This window comes from Prunus persica, chromosome G5, assembly GCF_000346465.2.
Source record: "Prunus persica cultivar Lovell chromosome G5, Prunus_persica_NCBIv2, whole genome shotgun sequence".
NCBI lineage: Eukaryota > Viridiplantae > Streptophyta > Magnoliopsida > Rosales > Rosaceae > Prunus > Prunus persica.
Genome location: NC_034013.1, coordinates 1188415 through 1215230, shown reverse-complemented (window position 1 = coordinate 1215230; position 26816 = coordinate 1188415). Strand labels below are relative to the sequence as shown.

The window sequence follows — 26816 nt, the reverse complement described above, 5'->3', positions numbered from 1 at the left end:
AAAAAAAAACTTAGTAGGATCGCCCCATAACGTGATCTACTACAATAGTGTCTTTCTACACACTATGTTGGGCATGTTACTTCCATTCTAGATTATTGTAACGTTCACTTGCATTTTGGGGTCCAAAGGGTGGGAATAGATGGGGATTGGTAATGGTTCATGAGAAATTGAGCATGTGGATGGGTTCTTTGGTTTGGTTTTCTCTGCCTTTTGTTGGGGACTTATGCTTATGGTCTTTGATTTTATTTTATTTTTGTCAAAGTTTGGGAGGGGAGGGGAGGAGAGGTGACATTGGATTTCGAATATGAGACTAATGATTTGCAGATAAATGCCGAGTTAAGGATTCGGCTGGCTGCTTATATTCTTTGATTAATGAGTGGTTTTGTTAGTGTAAAATATTGTACGTACTTTGGTTGGCCAATTAGTCTATTAATTTACCTGTACAACATAAGTAAATCATTGAAAGGTAAAATATAGTCAACATTTTTATACCTGTTTACAATGAACTACTCGCTCAGGTAACTTACTAGTGGGTAGTAGATAGAATTTTTTACATTGACACCTTGTAAAGATTGTTAGTATTTTTATTACTAAGTAAATTTAGGTTTTACCCATAAAAAAATTTTCACTTTTGGAAAAAGCCAAAGCTTTTTCAAAAAAGACAGAATAACCTCTCAACTTTCAAACCAAAGACATGCAAATGTAAAGGATTTCTTAGGAAATTAAAAAATAAATAAGGGTAATTTTGTCCATTTTTGCTTCTTTTAAAAATTTTCTCTCTCCTTTGGGTTTTTCCAAAGTCTCCCACTAAACTCCCGAGATTTCAAAAATTACACTAATATTCTTTGAAATTTCAAATTATTTTTACAAAATTCATTCCATTAAAAACCTCATAAGTTTTGTGAAAATATGAAGAAAAAAAATTTCGATGAGTATCAATGTAAATAAATTGAAAACAAAGAGGAGGTTAATTTAATGCAATTTTAAAAACTTCACGAGTTTTTGTGAAAATACAAAAAATTCAGTAAACGCACAACATGGAATGGAAGTTATTGGATCAAAAAACGTACCTTCCTGCATAGGCCGATGGGCCCAATCTACGTAGCGTGGGTCCCGCCTATATTTTAAACCCAGTTTAAACCTCTCCGCCTCCTTTGGAGCCAAATTTCCTTTTTTGAACAGTCTCCCTCCCTCACCCTCAGATCCATTCCAAACACTTGCAGATCCCCCCAACTCCAACTCCAACTCCAACTCCAAACGGTAATTCTTTCTCCACTCTATGAATCTCTGCTGTTTATCTATTACAAATTTGAGCATCGCACCCTCTCTATCTCTCTCTCTCTCTCTTACACGCACGCACCAATATTTATTATATAATCGAATCTTGTTCAATTTAATTTCCTTTGGCTCTTGAAGTTCTTCCTCATAGGGTTTATGAATAGTAGCAGCTCCATTTAGACTGCAACTTTTGTCTGCAAAACAGTTGATGAGTACCCACCATAGATTTGTACTGATACTCTCAGTTTAGAGCAGAGTTGATTAAGTTTCTTCTTTTTCTAATTTTTTTTTTTTGCAAATGGGTTTTGAAAAAGGCGGGCGATGTTTATATGTTGCTGAAATTGGACTCACGGGCTCGTCAAATTTGTTTTTCTTGTTACCAAATGTTGAGATTGGATGGTTGAAATATTTCCCCACTAGGTGATTTGATAAAGAGACCAGCTTTAAACACTCTCTAGGTGGGTCTTTTAAATTTGAGATTGCTTTCAGGATGGAGGGCATTTTCAGAAACTGGCAAAGTGCTCTTATTTTCTTGAATAATTGAACTTTATCTCCCTATAATAACATGCCATTTATGGTGACTCCATGTTAAAATGACTACATTTTCGACATAGATAGTGAAATCACCTCAAGTTGTGTAGCAGGAGGAGTTAAATTTTTGTTTATTTTGTGTGATACTTTTCATTCAAGTAGCGCAGCAGGAAGAAAATGTTTGTTATATCTGCTATTCGTTTAAGCTCAATGTGTTTTAGCATGATAGTTATATTGGGGCTGTTGTTTTCACTCAAGGATATCTTTATTGATTTTATCTTTCTTTTTCTGCTAATGCCTCTGCAGCCAGGACCTTAGGATCCTCTTAGCCAAGTTAGTTGTTCTGATCCCTCAAATGGTGAGCTCTAACCTCAACAACAATGCACTGGGAAACAGTGTGGTTGGTTCATCTGTGTGCCATAAGCAATCAACATTACCGATGAAAAAGATAGCATTGAGAGATGTACAGAATGATAATAGGAACTTTATGCCAAATTATCCTGAGAATTGTTTTCTAGGACGACCAGTCGCGGATCCCATTAAGGTTCTGGGAACTAAGATACTCAACCCTGAGTTGCCACGGAGCCCACCTTGTCACCAATTCACGAGCATCAGCAGTGCAAGTGATCAGCTCATGCATGGCGGTGGTGGGAGGAAGTTAGAGTCAGCACTAGGCAAGCGAAGAGTTCAAGGTGTGACAGAACAAAATACTTACTCTCTCAATTTCAAACGATATTGTTCGCAAAAGCAGCAAGACCTACCTAGAGACAGAACCAAGAATCAGGAACATGAGATATCTGCATTTGCACCAATGCCTTCGGCTTCTCCGGTTAAATTTTCACCTGGTAAACCACCAGTTCCAATTTTTCTTGGAAAGCCCAGTAATGGTTTGCCAGCTGCTCATTCCAGGCACCTTAGATTCACTCCTGAATCTATGGTTCCTCACTTGGTTGGTTCTGAGAAGAACCATGATGAGCAAAGGACAGAAGGGTTTCTACATTTGCAGAACCTCTTGAAGCAATTTGATGATTCTGATCAGAGAGAATACATCCAGAGTAGGTCATTGTATTATGGCATTGCTGTTTCAATTTTAAAAATTTCGTACCTACTTTTCTGCCTTTAATTTTGCCAGCACTGAAAATGCTCTTTGTTCATAATGTTATCAGCGCTTCGTTATTTATCGCCATCTGAGCTTAGCAGACATGCCGTTGAGCTAGAGAAAAGATCAATGCAGCTATCAGTTGAGGAAGGTAAGCTTTATGCAAAAATCTAACTACTCAAAGAATAAATATTTATTAATATAGTCATTGAAAATATCACCTTTTTCACAAACCCTGTGTTCATTTTATGGCTCTGTCATTGATTTATTTAACTCTAGTGATCAATGCATCATGCAGCAAAAGAGATCCAAAGGATGATGGCTCTAAATATATTGGGGAAGTCTTCAATGACAAGCAATTTTTTATAGGCAATTTGAGCGTGTTCAGTGCAACAAGTGGAAAGCGATTAAAGATTCAAAATACTCTGGTTTTGGTGATGGCCAGCAGAATGAACTCTCCCAAATACCTTGAGCTTACTTTAAAGCTTGGGAATTGTTAGCTGTGAAGTTGATGCTGACTCTTCTACTGTAATATGCCCCTCACTGCTTTTTCCCCTCCAACAAGAGCAACAGGAGGTAGTCTACTCTTACCAGTATAATTTGTTATCTCTCTCTTTTTATTTTTCTTTTATGTTTTGTGTGTTTTTTCCACGGCAGAAGATGTTGTAATGTAATTGCTTTAATTTTGGTGAGACCAGTTATTTTAGACAAACCATTTTGTTTATTTATTTATTTGTACAAGTAATAAAACTAGAGGAAGATTCAAACTTGAGTAACGAGGGTACATACTGTCCTCATCAACTGGCCTATGCAACCATTTTTATCCATTATAACAGATGTTGGTAACGTACTCAAAGAATAAATATTTATTATATAATTGCAACCCTTCTAATTGTTGTTACACCAACATTATTATGGTAACGTGTTTACTTCCAAATGTTTGTACTCGTTTCTACGCTTCCACATTAAAATTTACAATTGAAATTATTTGCTACTTTTCCTACATACATGAAGCTAATGCTAAAGTTCTTATTGCATCAAGGCCTAGTTACGTTTTTTTTTTTAAATTTTTTTTTTTTTTTAGATGATCACTATAATGATTAGATGTCAAGTCTTGAACATGGAACTTGAATATGTTTTATGCATGAAGAACAAGAAGTATGGTCATATGAGTATAACTCGAAGCTTCCTTGATCTCATAGTTCCCTTGTCTACGTCCTCAAAGAACAACAGCAATAACTTTTTCAATATATAAAAAATAAGACTATAATTTTAATATTTATAATATATGTGACTTCTCTCTTAAAAAATATCTCTCTGCTCTCATTTTCTCTCTACTCATTCACCCTCTTTCTTTCCTTCCTTTCTTTATTCTTTATATGGACTCTCATTTCTTCTCAGATGGTATGTTTGTTGAAGAAAGGGGGAAAGCCTTGCTTGTAGTCAGAATTCTGTGGCTGCTTACTCATATTTTTTTGACTTCACGTGAGTGTTGGCAGACAAGCTTTACCATTATTCATCTTCAATCAATTAGGTTCTATTATTTGTGGGCTCCACATTCTTTACTTTACAATATCAGTATTGACAAGTAACAAAGAAGAAATCCTGTAGAAAAAGACATTGAGCGAGCCCAGAGTTCGTTGATTTTTCTTCTTCGTTTTTTATGTATCCAAATTTGAAGTGGGCCCAGAGAGTGGCACTCTTTGTGCCTAATCTGAGCTCGGGCCCCTTCTAACCTTATCAGCATATTTCCTGTTTTCGGCAGCTTTCACACAAACGACACCGAAAAATAGCCTCTTCCAGTTTTTTATTTATTTATTTTGTCTGTTTTTATAAACTTCAAGCATATCCACTGCCATAAGTGATTGCGCCTAAGCGTTAGCAAAGCTCCAAGATCTGGATAAGGCATGATGAATGCATCACGTGCTCAATTATTTTCAATCGTGGAATTCCCACCACGATTATGATAATTGCTGTAAAGAGTACCCATGTGATGTGAAGCCCACTTACTATTTGTGTGGGGACTTTGGTGCATTAGTTTATTGCACACTTGGTGTCATTCTTGCTTGCCAAGGCTACCCTCTTGTGCAAATGGGTGAGACAACCAATCATCTGAGAAGAAGAGAGCCCATGCTGATAGGAAAGGAAGAAAATAAAGAAGAGGAGGAAAGAAAGCGGGTAAGTGATGGAGAGAAAAGAGAGCAGGGAGAAATTTTTAAGAGAGAAAGATTAGCGGGTCACATATATTATAAACATTAAAGTTATAGCTTTATTATTTTACATAGTGGAAAAGTTACTGTTGTTGTTTTCCGAGTACTAAGCAAGGCTGAACCTCGTTAAATATTGTGTCTCATTTACTTTACGTGCAGATTAACATTCTCGCACATATTCCAATTATTTTATAACAATAATAATAATTTTCTAGGCCTTTTTCTTGTTTTTTTTTTTTTTTTTTGTCGTTGAAGTTTTTGTCAATAAAAATAAGAAAAATGTTAGGGAGACCAGCTTTAGATACCAACTTGTATATCATCTCTCTAATAAATTGTGAGATCCATTTTATTGGTGGGTTCTACCTCTATTAGAGAGATGACACACAAGTTATTATCTAAAGTTAATCTCCCTAATATGACCCTAAAAATTTATGACATAATTCTTTGTTGGTCCCATCATTCAGCCTTCCTACATGAATGTATTATATGGGCGAGGTTTTCAATATATCAAATATCTTCACGATATATTGTGCTTGTTCAATGTATGGATGAACATCATTTTATCCTCATGTTTAGATGCAATTTTTGTGAAGAAATATAATTTTAGTTTAATATTCTGGATTTTCAATCATAAAGTGATATTTATGGCATATGAATATCGAATTTTTATATTTAGAATCTGTGCATTTATTTGCATTTCGTAAAATTTAAACTAAATATCTAACTACTTATATGACACATCATTAATTAATCTTTAAGTTAAAGTCCTTTTTTTTTTCTTTTCAAAAATTGATGTTAACATTAAAGTAAACGTGCTTGAGGGGTTTTTTTAATTCATCGTAATATATGTTATTTCTTAATTACATAATTTGCTCGATTTTTGTGACTAGAAAATCAAAGTTCTGAAGTTCACTTTGTGCTTAGGGTTCGATCTATAAACTGGAGGTAAATAGCAATAAATTAATTTTATTTACAGTTTTTTCAAGGAGGAAGCATGATGAAAAAAGTATCTCCCTCAAGCATGTTACCTTTAAAGTTAACAAAAAAATCTTAGGTTAAAGATTGATGATGTGTCCTATATTAAATGGTTAGATTATTTGAGCGGAATTTCACAAAATGTGGTTAAATGCACAGATCCTAAATATGGAGATTCGGAATTTGTTGTTAAATTGATTGTCTTGAATCCAGTTCAATGATAATGTGAGATATACAAATGAATTTTTTTTTTCTTAAGTAAAATAAAAGATTAACAAAAAATTAATAATTCAATTAAGAATGTTAGCGTTAAAACTAAACAAATAGTTATAGGGCTAACTTACAAGTTATATGGATGGTTTGGACAGGAGGGGCCTTCGGACCGTGGCGTCCTTCCTTGGATCATGATGCTGGAATCAAGCTGAAGAGAGAAACGGCAGGTGAGGTCTTGAGCACCGGTATGGTCTCGGGCGAAGACCCTCTGATGCCAAAGTTAGTGACTAAGAGCTAAGTACTGAATGTGGGAGCACAGTTCAAGTAGAAAGTTTTACCCTGTGGCTGGGGCCAGAGGCCTTATTTATTCAGGGTGTTGGGTGATCACTTAGCACTTAGTTTCGATGTAGGACTTGTGAGAGTGTCTTTAATGGTTGACACGCATCCCAACATGCTTTAGCGAGAGCTTCGAGGTTGTCTTGTATGATCGGCCAGTCGTGCTGATGGCGCCCTTGAGGTCATTCGACATCAGGTACTGAAGGTTTGTTTAAGGGGGCAGTCCAGAGCACTTACCAATTGAAGAACATGTATGAATCGGTGGTGTATGCCGATTCATGTCGAATTGGCCTATTCGGCCCTGCTTCACAGGGTTGGTCTTAACCTCGTTTGCTTTCCACGTGTCATGATGTGAGCGGAGAGTCATATATGGTACAAACAAAGAACAATAGTCAAATTAATAATTTGCATTTTGCCCTGCCATTGTTGTTCGCCGTGAAATGTTTTTAATTGTTTCAATCAAATCTCTATAGTTAGAGCATCCATAATGATGTTCTCTATTTTTTAGCTAAAATTTAGGTAAGAATACAAAAAAGCTATTTTAGGAGCTCTTTAAAAAATTTCAGCTCCAACCATACTCTCAAATTTAGAGTCATAAATGCTGTAGCTTTTTTTTTTTTTTTTTTTAAATTGGTCCATTTATATTAAAAAAATAATATAAAAAATAGTTAGCATTAATTACAAGTTTGAAATACTCATTAGATAAAACAACATTATATTTAAATCAATTTTTGTGTTAATTATTTAGCGATAATATGTTCACAAAATTTGAAAAATAAAAAGACGATTCCATATATTTTATAATTACACAGTCAATTATGGTGTTTCTACTCCTTTTTACTCATTTTTACTTTTCAATTGAAAGGTTTGGCGGGAATCGTTCTGACTCGCGACGCTAAATTGGCAAAGATATGTTTTCTCTTCTGTTGACCTTCCACTGTGTTTGGATAAAGATAACCAGCTGAGATTGGTAATTTGCACATAAGCGCGAGGGACCTTCCACGACCCCCAAGTGTTTATAAATTCCCCTATTTCACATGTCACTCTTCAATTCTCATTTGCCACAGGACCCTCCTTTTGAGTGGCTTATCTCTGCTCTCTCACCTTCTTATCAAACTCCCTTCTTCTTCTCCCCATCTCTCTCTCCATGGATCCTTACAAGGTACTCATTTCCCTGTCCTAATCTCAATATTTCTTGATTTGTTTAAGTTTGATTTCTTGGTGAATTAATCTTCTTGATCAATCAGATTGGTCATATTTAAGCGTGCTCGAAATTTTGTGTTTGTTGTTCTTTTAGCTCATCATGGTCTTGTTTCATTTTCGTTGTGTATGTTGCAGCACCGCCCTTCAAGTGCTTTTGATTCCCCATACTGGACCACAAACGCCGGTGCTCCAGTTTGGAACAACGACTCTTCTTTGACTGTTGGACCTAGAGGTAATTCATCACAACTCTTCGTTGATTGATCCTGGGCTTTCAATTGCAACCCAGTTTTTTTATTTTTTATTTTTAGTTGCGCTTCATCATCTATCTATCTTATGATGCTGTTCACTATTTGTGTGCATATATTTATCTTTGTTATCATAGGTTCTTCGCTTACCTGGGTTTTGAATTTTTGTGATGGTTTTCTCAACTTTTTTGAACAAGATTTTGATATTCATGTGATTATGAGATGTAAACTGCTTTTTGGATGTTATTCCCGCCCACTACCAGGTTGAGGATGATTAATCTTTGGAAACGCTTGTGGGATTTAAGATATGTATATATATACTTATATATCTTGTATTTGAAGCTGATCCTTTTCGATTAACCCCTTATCTGTTATTTATTTATTTATATATATATAGAAAATTAAGGATATGAATTTCTTTTTTTGGCTAATTTTCCCCTGCGGTCTACATCTCAACATTTTATCCAATTTTTTATTAAATCATTAAAAAAAATTGAAAAAAGAAGAAAAAGATAACACAAAATAAAACCTTATCTCATCAGTTTTTTTTCTTCCCCCTCCCCTCTGGTTTTCTTCTCCCCCTCCTCCTCTGCCCGATGCTTCTCCCGAGGTCAACCAGCCCCACCCCGACTCACCTCCTCCTGCCTCCTTCTCTCTCACTTTGTCGCCCTATTCCCTTACGCTTTAGGGTTTTGATCTTCTTTTTTGTTTTTCGTCCTTTCGTTATCTACAAAGTGTGTCTCCCACCCTCTCTTCTCTCTTCCCCCACCTTTCACCCTCCCCCTCCTCCTTATGTCTCCCTCTTTCTTCGACATCCATAACCTCACCTCCCAAAAAACTCAAACACCACCCAAAAAAAAATTTATATTCAAGATCAAAACCCTAAATAGCCACACAAAAAATTTGAAGATCTTTATTATTAACCTCACCTTACTCCCCAGGAAACCCAAACAGCCAAACAGCCACCAAAGAAAAAAAATTCAAGATCAAAATCCTAAACAGGCACCCAAAACATCTCAATATGTTTATTATTAAATTTTGTTTTCCTCTCTGTAACCTTGGCATCGGGAGAGAGAGACGCAAAAAGAGAGTGGGAGGGAGAAGGAGGAGGGGATGGGCATATGGGGGGAGAAGAGACAGAGGGTGGAGGATGGTGATGTTGGTGGATGTTGAAGAGGAGGGGGAAAGAGATCGAAGAGAGGGTGTGATGTTGGTGGCTGTCAAACATAGGGTGAATATATCATTATTATTTCAATTTTTAATTTTTAATTCTATATTTATTATTTTTAATGTTTGAAATGACCAATATGCCCTCATATTTAACAGAAAATTAGAAGAAATGTTGAGGATTTAGACGGCAGGGGGAAATTGGCCGAAAAAAAAAATTCTTATCCTTAATTTTCTAAAAAAAAAAGAATAGAGGGCTAATTGAAAGTGAGCTACAATTTCAAGGGGTATTTCAGTAGTAAACCCTTTATTTTAAAATTTCTACTTACTTTAGTTGAAAAATGATTGTCCCGCTCTGTTGGTTCTCGTTTAATTCCTCCAGCCTCCTTTTGGGTTGTCAAGATAATCTGGTTGGCTGAAACCCTACCTTCTAAATGTAAATAAAAATTACAAATATTTGCAACCGAGCAACAGTCATCTTTATTTTATGTTCTGGAACGCATAACAATTAATTTCATTTTTATGCTATTTTTGCATGTAATCTAGATGATTAAATATGATGAGTTGAGTCGGTGCAGTTCCGAATTAAATTTCTGTTTCTATTTTTCAGGTCCAGTTCTCCTTGAGGACTATCATCTGGTGGAGAAACTTGCCACCTTTGATAGAGAACGAATCCCAGAGCGTGTTGTCCATGCTAGGGGAGCCAGTGCAAAGGGATTCTTTGAGGTCACTCATGATATTTCTCAGCTTACTTGTGCTGACTTCCTTCGAGCCCCTGGTGTTCAGACACCTGTCATTGTGCGTTTCTCCACTGTTATCCATGAGCGTGGCAGCCCTGAAACCCTGAGGGATCCTCGTGGTTTTGCAGTGAAGTTTTACACCAGAGAGGTGAGGTTTTTACCTATATATTATCAATGTTTTATTTATTTTCTCAATAGTGTAGGCATATTTAATGGATTTGTATTGGTATCTGTAGTGGCAGCTGAGGTGGCTGTGGTGACAAAATCTGAAGTACTCAAGTCATATTTGACTAATTATAGTTATTGGAAATCTTGCAGTCTCGTGACTTTAATGAAAGATTGCATTCATTCCTTTCTTAGCTCTGCCTTTTCATTTTCCTTTAAATTATAGGGGGTAGTCGTCTGGCTGTAATAGATTGCTCATGTAGCATTATTCACCATATACGAATTTATTCGGGTTAATTTTGCTGTGTAGTAATTACTCATGTGGTGACTTTGTTCTTCTTAAACGCAGGGTAATTTTGACCTGGTTGGAAACAATTTCCCCGTCTTTTTTGTCCGTGATGCAATGAAATTCCCGGACGCGATCCGTGCTTTCAAACCGAACCCCAAGTCGCACATCCAAGAGACTTGGAGGATCCTTGACTTCTTCTCCCACCTTCCAGAAAGCCTGCACACGTTCGCCTTCTTTTATGATGATCTGGGAGTTCCACAAGATTACAGGCACATGGAAGGCTCTAGTGTTCACGCCTATACCCTCATCAGTAAGGCAGGGAAAGTACACTATGTGAAATTTCATTGGAAACCTACTTGTGGAGTCAAGTGTTTGTTGGAGGATGAAGCTATTAAGGTTGGAGGAGCTAATCACAGCCATGCTACCAAGGACCTCTATGATTCCATTGCAGCTGGCAACTACCCTGAGTGGAAACTTTATATTCAGACAATGGATCCTGATCACGAGGACAGATTTGACTTTGACCCTCTTGACTTAACTAAGACCTGGCCTGAAGATATCCTTCCCCTGCAGCCAGTTGGCCGTTTGGTTCTGAATAAAAACATCGATAACTTCTTTGCAGAGAATGAACAACTTGCGTTTAACCCTGCCCATGTTGTCCCTGGTATCTACTATTCAGATGATAAGATGCTCCAAACTCGAATCTTCGCATATTCTGATACTCAGAGGCACCGTCTTGGCCCGAACTATCTGCAGCTCCCAGTGAATGCTCCCAAGTGTCCTCATCATAACAATCATCATGAGGGATTCATGAATTTCATGCACAGGGATGAGGAGGTATTATTATTTTACTCAATTGTTATGTCTCATATGGAATCGCTTTGGCCCTTGTATACTTCGATTGCTCAATATTCTGGGAGGACAACTCCAATTGTATGCATGTTTATTCATTTGAGTTTTCTCTGATGAGTTGCTATACTGTTATTTTCAGGTTAATTACTTCCCTTCAAGGCATGATCCTGTTCGTCATGCTGAGCGCTACCCCATTCCTTCTAATATCCTTTCTGGAAAGCGTGAGAAGGTCAGTTTCTATCAATTGAGGAATATTGCTTTAAATAATATACCTTAGTTTCCCCGTCTCGTCTGTACATCATCTTTTCTTCCAGCTGTGTCCCTTTTTCTGTCACCTGGGCACATACACTAGTGTAGGTGTGTGTGTGTATACATATGCACCGATTGCATTTCTGGATTTTCCTTGTTTTCTGCACATAATAATTCATATGGGAACTTTGTTTTGGTTATTCAGTGCGTCATTGAGAAGGAGAACAACTTTAAGCAACCTGGAGAGAGATACAGATCTTGGGCGCCAGACAGGTACCTGGCAACCCTGTGATGTCTCTGTATGAAAATAATTGTATTTAAACATTGTTCTTAATCTTGCATCTTCATGCAGGCAAGAGCGATTCATCCGCCGATGGGTGGATGCCCTATCAGACCCTCGTGTCACCCATGAGATTCGCAGCATTTGGATCTCATACTGGTCTCAGGTGAGTCTATTTATAAATTATTGCATTTGTGAATTTGTACCGTTAAGCAACGTGATGATGTGATACTGGAATATGAAGGGTTAGTTTTAGAATAAGCCATGTTGTTCTGATGTTATGTGCTTGTATTGGCAATGCAGGCAGATAAGTCTCTGGGTCAAAAGCTTTTATCCCGTCTCAATGTGAGGCCAAGCATTTGAGGGTTATGCCAAGTCAAATGTTTGAATTCCTATCTGTGTTATACTAAATTTGGTATGTAATGTGAACTGTAGTTCCAATGTAATAAGCGCCGGTTGTATTGTCTTGTTTCTATACAAGATATTATGCAGTCGTTCTTGTAGTTCACATGCATATGAGTGTCCTGTCTTAGTGTGTATGCTTGTGTTTGTGGACTTGGATTGTCATGTTAGATGAGTCATGTGGCAAAAGCTCGTATAGGTATGTTTGGTACATGGTATTAGACTATGGATATGAGTAAATAGTCAATGTCATTTGTTTGATGTCAACTTGTATTACTTAATTACTGAATTATATTAAACGAAAGTTTTTAATACTCTCATTACCCGACTAATACAACTCACATGCCCCGATTTAGAAAACACACGCTTAATTATAAGATTAGGAAAAAAAAAACACGCCCCACATTTCTTCTTTGCTCTCTCTCTCTCTCTCTCTCTCTCTCTCTCTCTCTCTCTCTCTCTCTCTCTCTCTCTCTCGGGTTGATTAGCAGCTAATGACTACTCCGATGGACCTCTAACCCTAACAAGTATGTTTTTCTAGGACGACCAGTCGCGCATCCCATTAAGGTTTTGGGAACTAAGATACTCAACCCTGAGTTGCCACGGAGCTCCCCTTGTCACCAATTCACGAGCATCAGCAGTGCAAGTGATCAGCTCATGCATGGTGGTAGTGCGAGGAAGTTAGATTCAGCATTAGGCAAGCGAAGAGTTAAAGGTGTGAGAACAAAATACTTACTCTCTCAATTTCAAACGATATTGTTTGCAAAAGCAGCAAGACCTACCTAGAGACAGAACCAAGAAGCAGGAACATGAGACATCTGCGTTCGCACCAATGCCCTTGGCTTCTCCGGTAGATTTTTCACCTGGTAAACCACCTGTTCCAATGGATTGCCAGCTGCTCATTCCAGGCAACTTAGATTCACTCCTGAATCTCTGGTTCCTCACTTGGTTGGTTCTGAGAAGAACCATGATGAGCAAAGGACAGAAGGGTTTCTACATTTCAAGAACCTCTTGAAGCAATTTGATGATTCTGATCAGAGAGAATAGATCCAGAGTAGGTCATTTTATTATGGCACTGCTCTTTCAATTTAAAAAATTTCATACAATTTTTCTGCCTTTAGTTTTGCCAGCACTGAAAATGCTCTTCGTTCATCATGTTGCCAGCGCTTCGTCAATTATCACCATCTGAGCTTAGCAGACACGCCGTTGAGCTAGACAAAAGATCAATGCAGCTATCAGTTGAGGAAGGTAAGCTTTGTGCAAAAATCTAACTACTCAAAAAATAAAGATTTATTAATATAGTCATTGAAAATATCACATTTTTCACAAACCCTGTGTTCATTTTATGCTGTCATTGATTTATTTAACCCAATCCAATTAACAAACGTGTCAAGAATGCTCAACCCGAATCTAACCCATTTAATAAACATGTCTTCTTGGGTTCGGGTCGTCTTTTTTTGTGTGAGTTTGGAGTCGTGTAATGGGTTCATAAATAAAATAACATGCATGTTACAAAACTCACAATTGAAAAAATTTAAATAAAAAAACAGAGAGAGGAGAGAATATATAAGGAAGAGAGAGAGAGAGAGAGAGAGAGAGAGAGAGAGAGAGAGAGAGAGAGAGAGAGAAGGAAAACAAAGCAAAAAAAGAGACAGAGAGGTAGGGGTGGGCATGGTCCGATTTGGACTGGTTTCTTAAAAAAATGGAACCTTGAACCGAAAATGAAGTCCCATGGATGATTTTATAAATAAACAAAAAAACAGAAACTTAAACATTTTATAATCCAACAAAACAAAACAAAACACATTATACAATCCAACTAAACATTATCAAGTTGATTTTTTAAATATAGTCCCATGGATGTTTTTAAATGTTTTATGTCATATGGGATAGATACCTGGTCACTGTTTCTAGGGCTGCCATTTTATTTTAATCAACCCTAAATCAATTTGAACCACAAATCCAATGCCCACCCCTAGAGAGAGGAGACATGTGTCGACGCGCAGAGGTACGACAAATCTACAAGCGGAATTATGGGTGCCATGGATAGTAGGGACGACGTTGCACAAGTCGCGACAAAGTTGTAGACGGTGGAAAGCGAGAAGGCTGTGGAGCTCAAGGAATGCGGAAAAATTAGACGGTGCAATGGTGCTAGGGTTCATCTATTAAAGGAAACAAAGGAAAAAGAAGAATTACAACCACGCAGAAGAGAGAAAAGAAAGAAAGAAAAGAGAAAGGAAAGAAGAAAGAGAAAAGAGAGAAAATGAAAGAAAAAGAAAGCAGAAAGAAAATGTCGTATCCCTTCTCATCTTCTTTGGATCTTAACCTAGCTCCGCCAACACAGACATAGGGGCAAGGAGTTGCACCAGTCTGGATACCCTACTTTGCTTCTTCACGAGGACCAGTGACAAAAAGCGACTCGTTACTCCTTGACAACGAGGTTGCCATTGGAGTTGCGAAGAGTTTGGTGACTCCCAGGGATGTATGCATACTAGGAACGGGGGATGACAACCGGTTAGTGAGCAATGTTGTGGCACTGTGCTTGCAAAATGCGACAACTATCACAAGTGTGGGGCATCGCCTCATTGCAAAATCTTATGAGGTGCAAGTACTGAGAGCTTAGTTGTGGCAGAGCAGAATTTGGTTGATGAATATCGGCGTGAGATCAAAAGATTGAAAAAAAAAAAAAGAGGAAAAAACAGCAGAGGAGAATCAACGCTAGCTTCAAATATTGCAGGCAGAAAATGAAAAGTTATCAAAGATGGTAACTTCTTATTCTAAAGAGATGCAAAAACAGCTGGAGGCCTTGGAGATCCTAGGGAAACGCAAACGAGATCACGACGGAAGTTTTGCTGAAGCTAAGAGAGTGATCTTTGGGAGCTCAAGTGATAAGCCCCAAGAAGCGGTGCGTAAAGACCTAAAAGAGGACATCCAGAGGGCCAAACTAAAATCTCCTATGGTGGATTCAGGAAGCGTGACAAGATGATGATGAAGAAGAATTTTTTTAGGTTTGCCTCAATGCACTCTTAAAGGGTGAAATTCTTAGAGAGTGCTTTGATTTTCTTTGATGATTTGAAGTTTTAACCGATAAGGGAATAATTACAGTAAATCAAGAATTAGCTTACACTACTACAATTTTAGCTTATACCGACAGACTAATACTGGCGAAAGAGCAATTCAGCCGATATTGGGACTCACTACTGGCGAAGTAAAGTGATTTGTAACTACTAAATGATACTAGCGAAGTCTTAAGCTATTACAAATTTTACTAGTAAATCATTGCGCCAGTCCCTTCAAGTGTTAAGCGCCTGCAATGAGATAGGCTAGTTGGTGCCCCAAATTTGGACTTGGGAGCTTGAACTTTAATCAAAAGACAGTCTTGCACCTCTTGGAGCCTAGCAAGCCTATCTAATTGCAACCCTTCTAATTGTTGTTTTATTTTTATTTTATTTGATTAACTTGTTAAAAGTTATTTAGTTAAGTTTAATTAGTTTTTTAATTAAATAATGCTGACATGGCCATGTAGAGACCAAGTCAAGCTGAAGTCCTAGAATGTAGAAGTTGTGGTTTAGTCTGTTCACCACGTTCAAATTTGCTTCCGTTGCTTAAGGTAGTTGAACTCCACAAAATCTGCACTTGTGTGTTAGTGGTTATTGTGGAGATTGTTATTTTGTAAGCTTTGTTTTTCAGATGTATATAAGAGAGGAAAACTGCAGTATTCTTATGCTGTGAAATATGTTTACTCAAAGAATCCTTTTACGTTTAAGTTAATTTCAGTTTCTCAACATCTGGTATCAGAGCTCTTCTGGGCCTGAACAAACTTGAAAAAAAGGTGAAAGATTGTGTCTTGCAGCAGCAAGAAACAATGGCAACAGAGAAAGCCACTGAGAGTTTTATTCAACCAGCGATTCCACGATTTGATGGTCACTACGACCATTGGAGCATGCTGATGGAAAATTTTCTCAGGTCAAAGGAGTATTGGAATCTTGTGGAATCAGGAATTGACGCCCCAGCAGAGGGAGTTGTGTTGACTGAACAACAACAAAAGAGGGTTGCTGAACAGAAGCTGAAGGACTTGAGGGTGAAAAATTACCTTTTTCAGGCACTTGATCGATCTATCTTGGAGACGATACTCGAGAAGGAGACCTCCAAACAAATATGGGATTCTTTGAAGAAGAAATATGCAGGGTCAGAGAGGGTGAAGCGTGCAGTGCTTCAAACTCTAACAAGGGACTTCGAAACTTTACAAATGAAATCAGGAGAGTCCATCACTGATTTCTTTGCTAGAACTCTGGGAATAGCAAGCAAGATGAGATCCAATGGTGGCACCATGGAAGAAGTCAAAGTTGTGGAGAAAATTATGAGATCATTGACTCCAAAATTTGACTACATTGTCTGTTCAATTGAAGAGGCAAAGAACGTTGCTGAGTTACGAGTTGATGAACTACAAAGCTCTTTGTTAGTGCATGAACAAAGACTTAACCGCACCACTGCCAGTGAAGAACAAACAGCTCTGAAAGCTTCCATTGTTTCTGAGTCCTCAAGTTCTCGAGGAGGAAGAGGTCGTGGAAGAGGTGGACGTGATAGAGGAAGAGGTGGTCGAGGTCATCGAGGAGGTGGACGGTCTGGACATAGAGATGACAGCAAGTCATCTCATGTTTTCAAAAGAGATGATGACTTTGAAGAAAAAGGAACGTACCACTTTGATAAGTCAAAAGTGGAGTGTTATAGATGTGGAAATTTTGGGCACTACAAGAATGAGTGCTACACGAAGTTACCAAAAGAAAAAGGAGAAAAGTCAAATTTTGTGGAGAAAAAGAAGGAGGAAGAGACACTTTTGATGGCTTTTCATGCACTGACAAAAACTGATCAGGAGACATGGTATGTGGACACAGGCTGCAGCAATCACATGAGTGGATGTAAGTCTTCCTTTATTAATTTGGATGAAAGCTTTCACACGGTAGTGAGTTTTGGTGACAAGTCAACAGTGAAAGTGATGGGTAAGGGAGATATTCAAATCAAAACTAAAAATGACTTTATTGAAACTATCTCAAATGTTTTTTATATTCCTGATTTGAAGACAAATTTGCTGAGTGCTGGTCAGTTACAAGATAAAGGCTATAGGATTACAATCTATAAAGGAGAGTGGGAAGTGTACGACCCAAAAAGAGGGTCCATTGCTGTTGTGAAAATGTCTTCCAACAGATTGTTTCCTTTGAAAATCAAGACTCTGCAGGCTTGCTTATTTGCCAAAGAAGATGACCCGTGGAGATGGCACTACAGATATGGCCATTTGAATTTTAATGGCTTGAGAACACTTCACCAGAAAGGGATGGTCACTGGCTTACCTGATATAACTCCTCCATCAAAGATGTGTGAAGAATGCATCACTGGGAAGCACAAAAGAGACTCTTTTCCAAGTGGCAAGGCAGCAAGGGCTCAATAAATCCTGGAGATGGTTCACTCTGATCTATGTGGACCAATAAATCCCATCTCAAATGGTAACAAGAAATATTTCATCTCCTTTACTGATGATTTTAGTAGAAAGACATGGGTATATTTCTTGCAGGAAAAATCAGAGGCATTTGAAGCATTCAAAAGCTTCAAAGCTCTAGTTGAAAATGAATCAGAAAAGAAGATTAAAACTCTAAGAACTGACCGTGGGGGAGAGTACTGTTCGAAGGAATTTGATGCATTTTGCAAAGAGAAAGGCATCAAGAGACAGTTGACCACTGCCTATACACCACAACAAAATGGTGTAAGTGAGAGGAAAAATCGCACCATTCTCAACATGGTTCGAAGTCTGCTAGTCAAAGGAAGAATTCCCAAGAAGTTTTGGCCTGAAGCTGTGCTATGGTCAGTTCATATTTTAAACAGAAGTCCCACATTTTCTGTTAAGAATATGACTCCTCAAGAAGCTTGGAGTGGATTGAAGCCTGCGGTTGATCACTTTAGGGTGTTTGGGTGCATAGCATATGCACACATCCCCGATGAGAAAAGAAAGAAGTTGGATGACAAAAGTGAAAAATGTGTTTTTCTTGGTGTAAGTGAAGTCTCAAAAGCATACAAACTGTACAATCCAGTTACAAAGAAGATAGTGGTAAGCAGGGATGTGATATTTGATGAAGACACTATGTGGAATTGGTCTGAGAACAGATCGGTTCAACAACAAATTCCAGTTTATGATGATTTAGACAATGAAGAGGTAGCAGCTCCTGAAACTCAAGCCCAGCAGCCACCTCAACTTGAAGTTCAGTCATCTCAACAGTTTGAAGAAGAGAGATACAATTTGAGAGATGAGAACTCAAGGAAGAGGCCAGCATGGATGATGGACTACGATGTAAGTTATTCAAGTTCTGATGATGAAAATGCTCACTTTGCATTACTTGTAGATAGTGATCCAATCACATATACTGAGGCTGTTAAAGAGGAGAAATGGAGGGAAGCAATGGACAATGAAATCAAGTCCATTGAGAAGAATCAAACCTGGGAGTTAACTGATCTTCCAAAGGGAAAGCAAACCATTGGTGTTAAATGGGTGTTTAGAACAAAGTTGAACGAAAAAGGTGAGGTTGACAAGCACAAAGCTCGTTTGGTAGCTAAGGGCTACAAGCAGAAGCATGGCATTGATTACAAAGAGGTGTTTGCCCCAGTTGCGAGGCACGACACGATTAGGTTAGTGATCTCTCTTGCAGCTCAAAATTCCTGGCAAATTTTTCAGTTAGACGTGAAGTCAGCATTCCTGCATGGAAACCTGCAAGAGGAGGTGTACATTGATCAACCACCTGGTTATGAGAGAAAAGGAGAAGAAGAGAAGGTGTTCAAACTGAAGAAAACACTCTATGGACTGAAACAAGCACCTCGAGCTTGGTACAGTCGCATAGATGCTCACTTTGCTAAGCTTGGATTTCACAAATGTCCTTTTGAGCACACACTTTATGTCAAGACTGAGGAAGAAGGTAAAATACTCATGGTATGCTTGTATGTTGATGACTTGATATTCACTGGAAGTGATGCTAAAATGTTTGATGAATTCAAGAAGTCTATGATGATGGAGTTTGAAATGACTGATCTAGGATTAATGCACTATTTTCTTGGATTGGAAGTCATTCAAACTACTGCTGGTAATTTCATCTACCAGAAAAAATATGCACAGGACATTCTTAACAGGTTTCAGATGGATGACTGCAAGCCATTTGGAACTCCAGCTGAACATGGCTTAAAGCTATGCAAAGACAAAGGTGGAAAGGAGGTTGACAGCACTTTCTATAAACAGATAATTGGGAGTCTCATGTATTTAACATACACGAGGCCTGACATCATGTATGCAGTGAGTCTTGTGAGCCGATATATGGAAAAACCAACTGAAATGCATCTCAATGCAGCAAAGAGAATTCTCAGGTATGTAAAGGGGACAATTGATTATGGTGTGTTTTATAAAAGGGAAGATGGTTCTGGTTTTGTTGGGTACACAGATAGTGACTATGCAGGTGATATAGATGATCGTAAGAGCACTTCCGGTCACACATTTCTGCTCAACTCTGGTGCAATATCGTGGTCCTCAAAGAAGCAACAAATTGTGACACTTTCCTCAACAGAAGCTGAATATGTAGCAGCAGCTGCAAGCTCCTGTCAAGCTATGTCGCTTAGGAAAATATTTGAAGTGCTTGGTGATGTTCAAAAGGGACCAACAACCATCTACTGCGACAACATGTCAACTATAAAGCTATCGAGGAATCCAGTCATGCATGGGAGAAGTAAACACATTGATGTACGTTTTCATTTTTTGCGTGACCTGTGCAGTGATGGGAAGATTGTACTTGAATATTGCAAGAGTGGGGAGCAGGTTGCAGACATCTTAACTAAGCCTTTGAAGCAACCTGCGTTTGAGAAGCTGAGAAGCATGTTGGGAGTTTGTTCATTTCAAAGCATTGAACAGGAAGATGATTATGTGATGGTACCTGCGCTTGAGAAGCTGAGAAGCATGTTGGGAGTTTGTTCATTTCAAAGCATTGAACAGGAAGATGATTATGTGATGGTGTAGAGATCCTAAACTGTTTTTCGTAAAAATCAGTTTAAGGGAGGGTGTTAAAAGTTATTTAGTTAAGTTTAATTAGTTTTTTAATTAAATAATGCTGACATGGCCATGTAGAGACCAAGTCAAGCTGAAGTCCTAGAATGTAGAAGTTGTGGTTTAGTCTGTTCACCACGTTCAAATTTGCTTCCGTTGCTTAAGGTAGTTGAACTCCACAAAATCTGCACTTGTGTGTTAGTGGTTATTGTGGAGATTGTTATTTTGTAAGCTTTGTTTTTCAGATATATATAAGAGAGGAAAACTGCAGTATTCTTATGCTGTGAAATATGTTTACTCAAAAAATCCTTTTACGTTTAAGTTAATTTCAGTTTCTCAACATAACTTTCAATAAAAAGACCAAAGAGAGGTCAAAGAACCACTAAGACAAAACAACCAGTCAAACGGCATTAACAAGAAAAGAAACCAAAGCATTCATTTTACAATTGAAATTATTTGCTACTTTTCCTACATACATGAAGCTAATGCTTAAGTTCTTATTGCACCAAGGCCCAGTTACATAGTTTTTTTTATATTTTTATAATAGATGATCAAAATATTATATAATGATTAGATGGCAAGCCTTGAACATGCAACTTGAATATGTTTATGCATAAAGAACAAGAAGTAGGGTCACATGAGCATACCTCAAAGCTTCCTTGAACTCGTAGTTCCCTTAGACATAGAGGTTCTCTAACTAACATCAAGTAATTACCTTCAAAATTTGTTCATTGTCGAGCTCCATTAAAAAAAATGTTAAAATATTGATAAGTGGGCCCAGAGAGGAACAGTCTTTGTGGCTAATCTGAGCTCGGCCCATTCTAACCTTATCAGCATATTTGCTGTTTTGGCGGCTTTCACACAGACAACACCAAAAATAGCCTCTTGTTTGTTTTTATTTTTCCTTCTGTTTTGTTCATAAATTTCAAGCATATCCCCTGAGAGAGAGAATCTCTGTGCTATTTTCTAAGAGCACGCGTTTCAAGGTACACTTTGGTGGTCGTGGCGTCTTGTGAGTGGACCACGTCACCCATACCCGCCACTGCCTTAAGTGGTTGCGCCTAGGTGTTAGCAAAGCTCCAAGACCTGGATAACGAACGATGAATGCATGACGTTCTCAATTATTTTCAATTTTGAATTCCCACCACGATTATGATAATAATAATTTTCCAGGCCTCTTTTTTTGTTGTTGTTGTTGAAGTTTTTGCCATAAAAAAATCGTTTAGCCTTCCTACATGAATATCGGCGAGGTTTTCAATATATCGAATATCTTCACGATATATTGTGCTTTTTCAATGTCCGGATGAACATCAATTTATCCTCATCTTTAGATGCAATTTTTGTGAAGAAATATAATTTTAGTTTAGTATTCTGGATTTTCACTCTTAAAGTGATATTTATGGCAAATGAATATCAAATTTCTATATTTAGAATCCGTGTATTTATTTATATTTCGTAAAATTTAAACTAAATAATTTAACCATTCATATGACATATCATCAATCTTTAAATTAAGGTCTTTTTCGTTCTTTCCAAAAACTTATGCTAACGTTAATGTTAACGTGCTTGAGAGTTCTTTTTTAGTTCATCGTGAAACTTGTTATTTCTTAACATATCACGATGAATTTAGAATGAGAGTGAATAATCTTGTGAAAAAGATAAGACATACTTTGCTCAAGTTTGTGTGGCCAAAAAATTAAAGTTTTGAAGTTCGCTTTATGCTTTAGGGTTCAATATATAAGCTGAAGATAAGTAGCAATTAATTAATTTTATTCACAGTTTTCTCAAGGAGGAAGCATGATGAAAAAAAAAACCCCTCAAGCACGTTAACTTTAAAATTAACTTCAATTTTTTTTTAAAAAAATCTTAGGTTAAAAATTGATGATGTGTCATGTTAAATGGTTAGATTATTTGAGCAACTTAGTTTCATAAAATGTAGATAAATGCATGAATCCTAAATATAGAGGTTTGGAATTTGTTGTTAAATTGTTCGTCTTGAAACCAATTCATAATAATAAACAACTTGCATTCTTGACCTTGTTGTCGTGGTGAAATGTTTTAATTGTTTCAATCAAATCTCTATAGTTAGCTATTATTAATTGCAATCAACACCAACATTATATTTAAATCAATTTTTGTGTTCATTATTTAGGGATAATATGTTCACAAAATTTGAAAAATAAAAAAACGACTCCATATATTTTATAATTACACAGTCAATTATGGTGTTTCTAGTCTCTTTTACTCATTTTAATGATCTCTTTTACTTTTAAATTGAACTCTCAATTTCTTCAATGTTTCTTTTGTTTTTGGACAATAATTTCCATTAAAAAAAAAAAATCTGAATCCCCTCTGTTTTTTTGTTGCATACCATCTCCTCATAAAATTGTATAATTTTTTATTTTTTTTGTAAAAAAATCCCTCCTCATAAAATTGGTTGTAAAAGATTTGAAGTGAGTGAAGGACGTTTTGCCACAATTGTGCATACAAGAATGCTTCGTTGACAGGTTTGGCGAGAATCGTTCTGACTCGCGACGCTAAATTGGCAAAGATATGTCTTCTCTTCTCTTGACCTCCCACTCTGTGTGTGGATAAAGATAACCTGCTGAGATTGGTAATTTGCGCAGAAGCGCGAGCCACGCCCACGACCCGCAAGTGTTTATAAATTCCCCAATTTCACATTTCGCTCTTCGATTCTCATTTGCCACACGACCCTCCCTTTGGGTGGCTTTGCTCTGCTCTCTCACCTTCTTATCAAACTCCTCCTTCCCCCTCTTTCTCCATGGATCCTTACAAGGTACTCATTTCCCTGTTATAATATCTCTTGATTTGTTTAAGTTTGATTTCTTGATGAATTAATCTTCTTGATCAATCAGATTGGTCATTTAAGCGTAGCTCGAAATTTTGTGTTTGTTGTTCTTTTAGCTCATCATGGTCTTGTTTCGTTTTCGTTGTGTATGTTGCAGTACCGCCCTTCAAGTGCTTTTGATTCCCCATTCTGGACCACAAACTCCGGTGCTCCTGTTTGGAACAACAACTCTTCTTTGACTGTTGGATCTAGAGGTAATTCATCACAACTCTTCGTTGATTGATGCTGGCTTTTCAATTGCAACACAGTTTATATTTTATATTTTATTGTTTTTTTAGTTGCGCTTCATGTTCAATCTATCTTATGATGCTATTCACTATTTGTGTGTATATATTCATCTTTGTTATCATTGGTTCTTCGCTTACCTGGGTTTTGAATTTTTGTGATGGTTTTCTCAACTTTTCTGAACAAGATTTTGATATTCATGTGATTATGAGCTGTAAACTGCTTTTTGGATGTTATTCCCACCACTACCATGTTGAGGATGATTAATCTTTGGAAACGCTTGTGGGATTTAAGATATGTATATATACTTATATATCTTGTATTTGAAGCTGATCCTTTTCCTATTGACATTTATTTTAAAATTTTATGCTTACTTTAGTTGAAAAATGATTCTCCCGCACTGTTGGTTCTCTTTTAATTCCTCCAGCCTCCTTTTGGTTTGTCAAGATGGGTTTTTTGATCATCTGGTTGTCTGAAAACCTACCTTCTAAATGTAAATAAAAATTACGAATATTTGCAACTGAGCAGCAATCATCTTTATTTGATGTTCTGGAATGTATAACAACTAATTTCATTTTTATCCTATATTTGCATGTAATCTAGATGCTTAAATATGGTGAGTTGAGTCGGTGCAGTTCCGAATTAAATTTCTGTGTCTATTTGTCAGGCCCAATTCTCCTTGAGGACTATCATCTGGTGGAGAAACTTGCCAACTTTGATAGAGAACGAATCCCAGAGCGTGTTGTCCATGCTAGGGGAGCCAGTGCGAAGGGATTCTTCGAGGTCACTCATGATATTTCTCAGCTTACATGTGCTGACTTCCTTCGAGCCCCCGGTGTTCAGACACCTGTCATTGTGCGTTTCTCCACTGTTATCCATGAGCGTGGCAGCCCTGAAACCCTGAGGGATCCTCGTGGTTTTGCAGTGAAGTTTTACACCAGAGAGGTGAGGTTTTTACCTTTATATTATCAATGTGTTAATTTTATTTTTATTTTCAATAGCATAGGCATATTTAGTGGATATGTATTGGTGTCTGTAGTGGCAGCTGAGGTGGCTGTGGTGACAAAATATGAAGTACTCAATTCATATTTGACTAATTATAGTTGTTGGAAATTATGCAGTCTTGTGACTTTGATGAAAGATTGCATTCATTCCTTTCTTTTCTTTGCCTTTTCATTTTCGTTTACTAATGGGGGTAGTCACCTGGCTGTAAAAGATTGCTCATGTAGCATACCATCTGTAATCTAGATGCTTATACAGATGGTTGATTTCTTGGTAACATTATTATTCACTATATACAACTTTATTCAGGTTTATTTTGCTGTGTTGTTAGTACTCATGTGGCGACTTTGTTCTTAAACACAGGGTAATTTTGACCTGGTTGGAAACAATTTCCCTGTCTTTTTTGTTCGTGACGGAATGAAATTCCCGGACATGGTCCATGCTCTCAAACCGAACCCCAAGTCGCACATTCAAGAGCCTTGGAGGATCCTTGACTTCTTCTCCCACCACCCAGAAAGCCTGCACATGTTCACCTTCCTATTTGATGATCTGGGAGTTCCACAAGATTACAGGCACATGGAAGGCTCTGGTGTTAACACCTATACCCTTATCAATAAGGCGGGGAAAGTACAGTATGTGAAATTTCATTGGAAACCTACGTGTGGAGTCAAGTGTTTGTTGGAGGATGAAGCTATTAAGGTTGGAGGAGCTAATCACAGCCATGCTACCAAGGATCTCTATGATTCCATTGCAGCTGGCAACTACCCTGAGTGGAAACTTTATATTCAGACAATTGATCCCAATCATGAGGACAGATTTGACTTTGATCCACTTGATGTAACTAAGACCTGGCCTGAAGATATTCTTCCTCTGCAGCCAGTTGGCCGTCTGGTTCTGAATAAAAACATTGATAACTTCTTTGCAGAGAATGAACAACTTGCATTTTGCCCTGCCATTGTTGTCCCTGGTGTCTACTATTCAGATGATAAGTTGCTCCAAACTCGAATCTTCTCCTATTCTGATACTCAGAGGCACCGTCTTGGCCCGAACTATCTGCAGCTCCCAGTGAATGCTCCCAAGTGTTCTCATCATAACAATCATCATGAGGGATTCATGAATTTCATGCACAGGGATGAGGAGGTATTATTATTTTACTCAATTGTTATGTCTCATATGGAATCCCTTTGGCCCTTGTATACTTAGATTGCTCAATATTCTGGGAGGACAACTCCAATTGTATGCTTGTTTATTCATTTTAGTTTTCTCTGATGAGTTGCTATAATCTTCAGGTTAATTACTTCCCTTCAAGGTATGATCCTGTTCGTCATGCTGAGCGCTTCCCCATTCCTCCTAATATCCTTTCTGGAAAGCGTGAGAAGGTCAGTTTCTATCAATTGCGGAATATTGCTTTGAATATACCTTAGTTTCCCCATCTCTTCTGTACATTATCTTTTCTTCCAGCTCTCCCTTTTTTTAGTCACCCGGGCACATACACTAGTGTAGGTATATACATATGTACCGATTGCATTTCTGGATTTTCCTAGGTTGCTGCACATAATAATTCCTATGGCAACTTTTTGTATATTTTGAGTATGTTGGTTTTTTTGGTTTTTCAGTGCATCATTGAGAAGGAGAACAACTTTAAGCAACCTGGAGAGAGATACAGATCTTGGGCGCCAGACAGGTACCTGGCAACCCTATGATGTCTCTATATGAAAATAATTGTATTCAAACATCATAGTTGTCTGCCCTGAAAAAAAACATCATATTTGTTCTTAATCGTGTATCTTCATGCAGGCAAGAGCGATTCATCCACCGATGGGTGGATGCCCTATCAGACCCACGTGTCACCCATGAGATTCGCAGCGTTTGGATCTCATACTGGTCTCAGGTGAGTCTATTTATAATTTATTGCATTTGTGAATTTGTACAGTTAAGTAACTTTATAATGTTATACTGGAATATGAAGGGTTAGTATTAGAATAAAGCAGCCATGTTTTTCTGATGTGTTATTCTTTGTATTGGCAATGCAGGCAGATAAATCTCTGGGTCAAAAGCTCGCATCCCGTCTCAATGTGAGGCCAAGCATTTGAGGGTTATGCCAAGTCAGATGTTTGAGTTCCCAGCAGTGGGCAAGAAGACATAGTAAAAGGACAATATGGGAGGATGAATCACATGTTAAATTGTTTATCCTTTGAAAGTGTTATACTAAATTTCACATGTAATGTGACCTGTAGCTCCAATGTAATAAGTGCCGGTTGTACGTGCCGATTTTCTTTTGTTTCTATACAAGATATTATGCAATTGTACTTATACTTGCATATTAATGTCCTGTCGTAGTTCCTGGACTCGGATTGTCATTTGGGATTATGGTTTAAGTATTAATATAAGTATTAATATTAGATTCTTATCCAA

The 26816-nt window shown here is 37.6% G+C and overlaps 3 protein-coding genes and 1 long non-coding RNA gene across 8 annotated transcripts; 3 read left to right on the top strand and 1 right to left on the bottom strand.

Moving 5' to 3' along the window:
- Window positions 1015-22906, top strand: LOC18777385. 5 transcript variants are annotated; one of them, XM_020564078.1, is made up of 4 exons: window positions 1015-1260; window positions 2116-2864; window positions 13399-13482; window positions 22752-22833. In XM_020564078.1, the coding sequence occupies exons 2-4, from the start codon at window positions 2165-2167 to the stop codon at window positions 22760-22762; spliced, it is 795 nt and encodes a 264-aa protein (XP_020419667.1). In that variant the 5' UTR covers window positions 1015-1260; window positions 2116-2164; the 3' UTR covers window positions 22763-22833. The 5 variants fall into 5 exon arrangements, with proteins under 5 accessions (XP_020419667.1, XP_007210471.1, XP_020419664.1 ...); XM_007210409.2 differs by lacking the exons at window positions 13399-13482; window positions 22752-22833 and adding exons at window positions 2976-3059; window positions 3188-3683 and having other exon boundaries at window positions 1019-1260; XM_020564075.1 differs by lacking the exons at window positions 13399-13482; window positions 22752-22833 and adding exons at window positions 2976-3059; window positions 3207-3683 and having other exon boundaries at window positions 1028-1260.
- On the top strand, window positions 7660-12554 carry LOC18776773 (catalase isozyme 1). Its single transcript, XM_007210514.2, has 8 exons — window positions 7660-7804; window positions 7981-8077; window positions 9868-10145; window positions 10512-11288; window positions 11443-11532; window positions 11758-11825; window positions 11905-11998; window positions 12136-12554. The coding sequence occupies exons 1-8, from the start codon at window positions 7790-7792 to the stop codon at window positions 12193-12195; spliced, it is 1479 nt and encodes a 492-aa protein (XP_007210576.1). The 5' UTR covers window positions 7660-7789; the 3' UTR covers window positions 12196-12554.
- Window positions 12380-22665, bottom strand: LOC109949198. The gene is made up of 2 exons (XR_002271716.1): window positions 20953-22665; window positions 12380-13445 (listed from the first exon to the last, which is right to left on the bottom strand). It is a non-coding gene; the product is annotated as an uncharacterized LOC109949198 (long non-coding RNA).
- Window positions 22750-26816, top strand: LOC18777304 (catalase isozyme 1). The gene is made up of 8 exons (XM_007209886.2): window positions 22750-23102; window positions 23272-23368; window positions 24067-24344; window positions 24765-25541; window positions 25691-25780; window positions 26018-26085; window positions 26199-26292; window positions 26435-26816. Exons 1-8 carry the CDS (start codon window positions 23088-23090, stop codon window positions 26492-26494), a joined length of 1479 nt encoding a protein of 492 aa, XP_007209948.1. The 5' UTR covers window positions 22750-23087; the 3' UTR covers window positions 26495-26816.

Coding starts and splice junctions, on each gene's coding strand:
- LOC18777385 (XM_007210409.2), top strand. CDS start 2,165: ATGGTGAGCTCTAACCTCAACAACAATGCACTGGGAAACAGTGTGGTT. Junction 2,865..2,975: donor TCAGAGAGAATACATCCAGA/GTAGGTCATTGT, acceptor TAATGTTATCAG/CGCTTCGTTATTTATCGCCA. Junction 3,060..3,187: donor GCAGCTATCAGTTGAGGAAG/GTAAGCTTTATG, acceptor ATTTAACTCTAG/TGATCAATGCATCATGCAGC.
- LOC18776773 (XM_007210514.2), top strand. Junction 11,289..11,442: donor TCATGCACAGGGATGAGGAG/GTATTATTATTT, acceptor TGTTATTTTCAG/GTTAATTACTTCCCTTCAAG. Junction 11,826..11,904: donor AGATCTTGGGCGCCAGACAG/GTACCTGGCAAC, acceptor ATCTTCATGCAG/GCAAGAGCGATTCATCCGCC.
- LOC18777304 (XM_007209886.2), top strand. Junction 24,345..24,764: donor TGAAGTTTTACACCAGAGAG/GTGAGGTTTTTA, acceptor TCTTAAACACAG/GGTAATTTTGACCTGGTTGG. Junction 26,086..26,198: donor AGATCTTGGGCGCCAGACAG/GTACCTGGCAAC, acceptor ATCTTCATGCAG/GCAAGAGCGATTCATCCACC.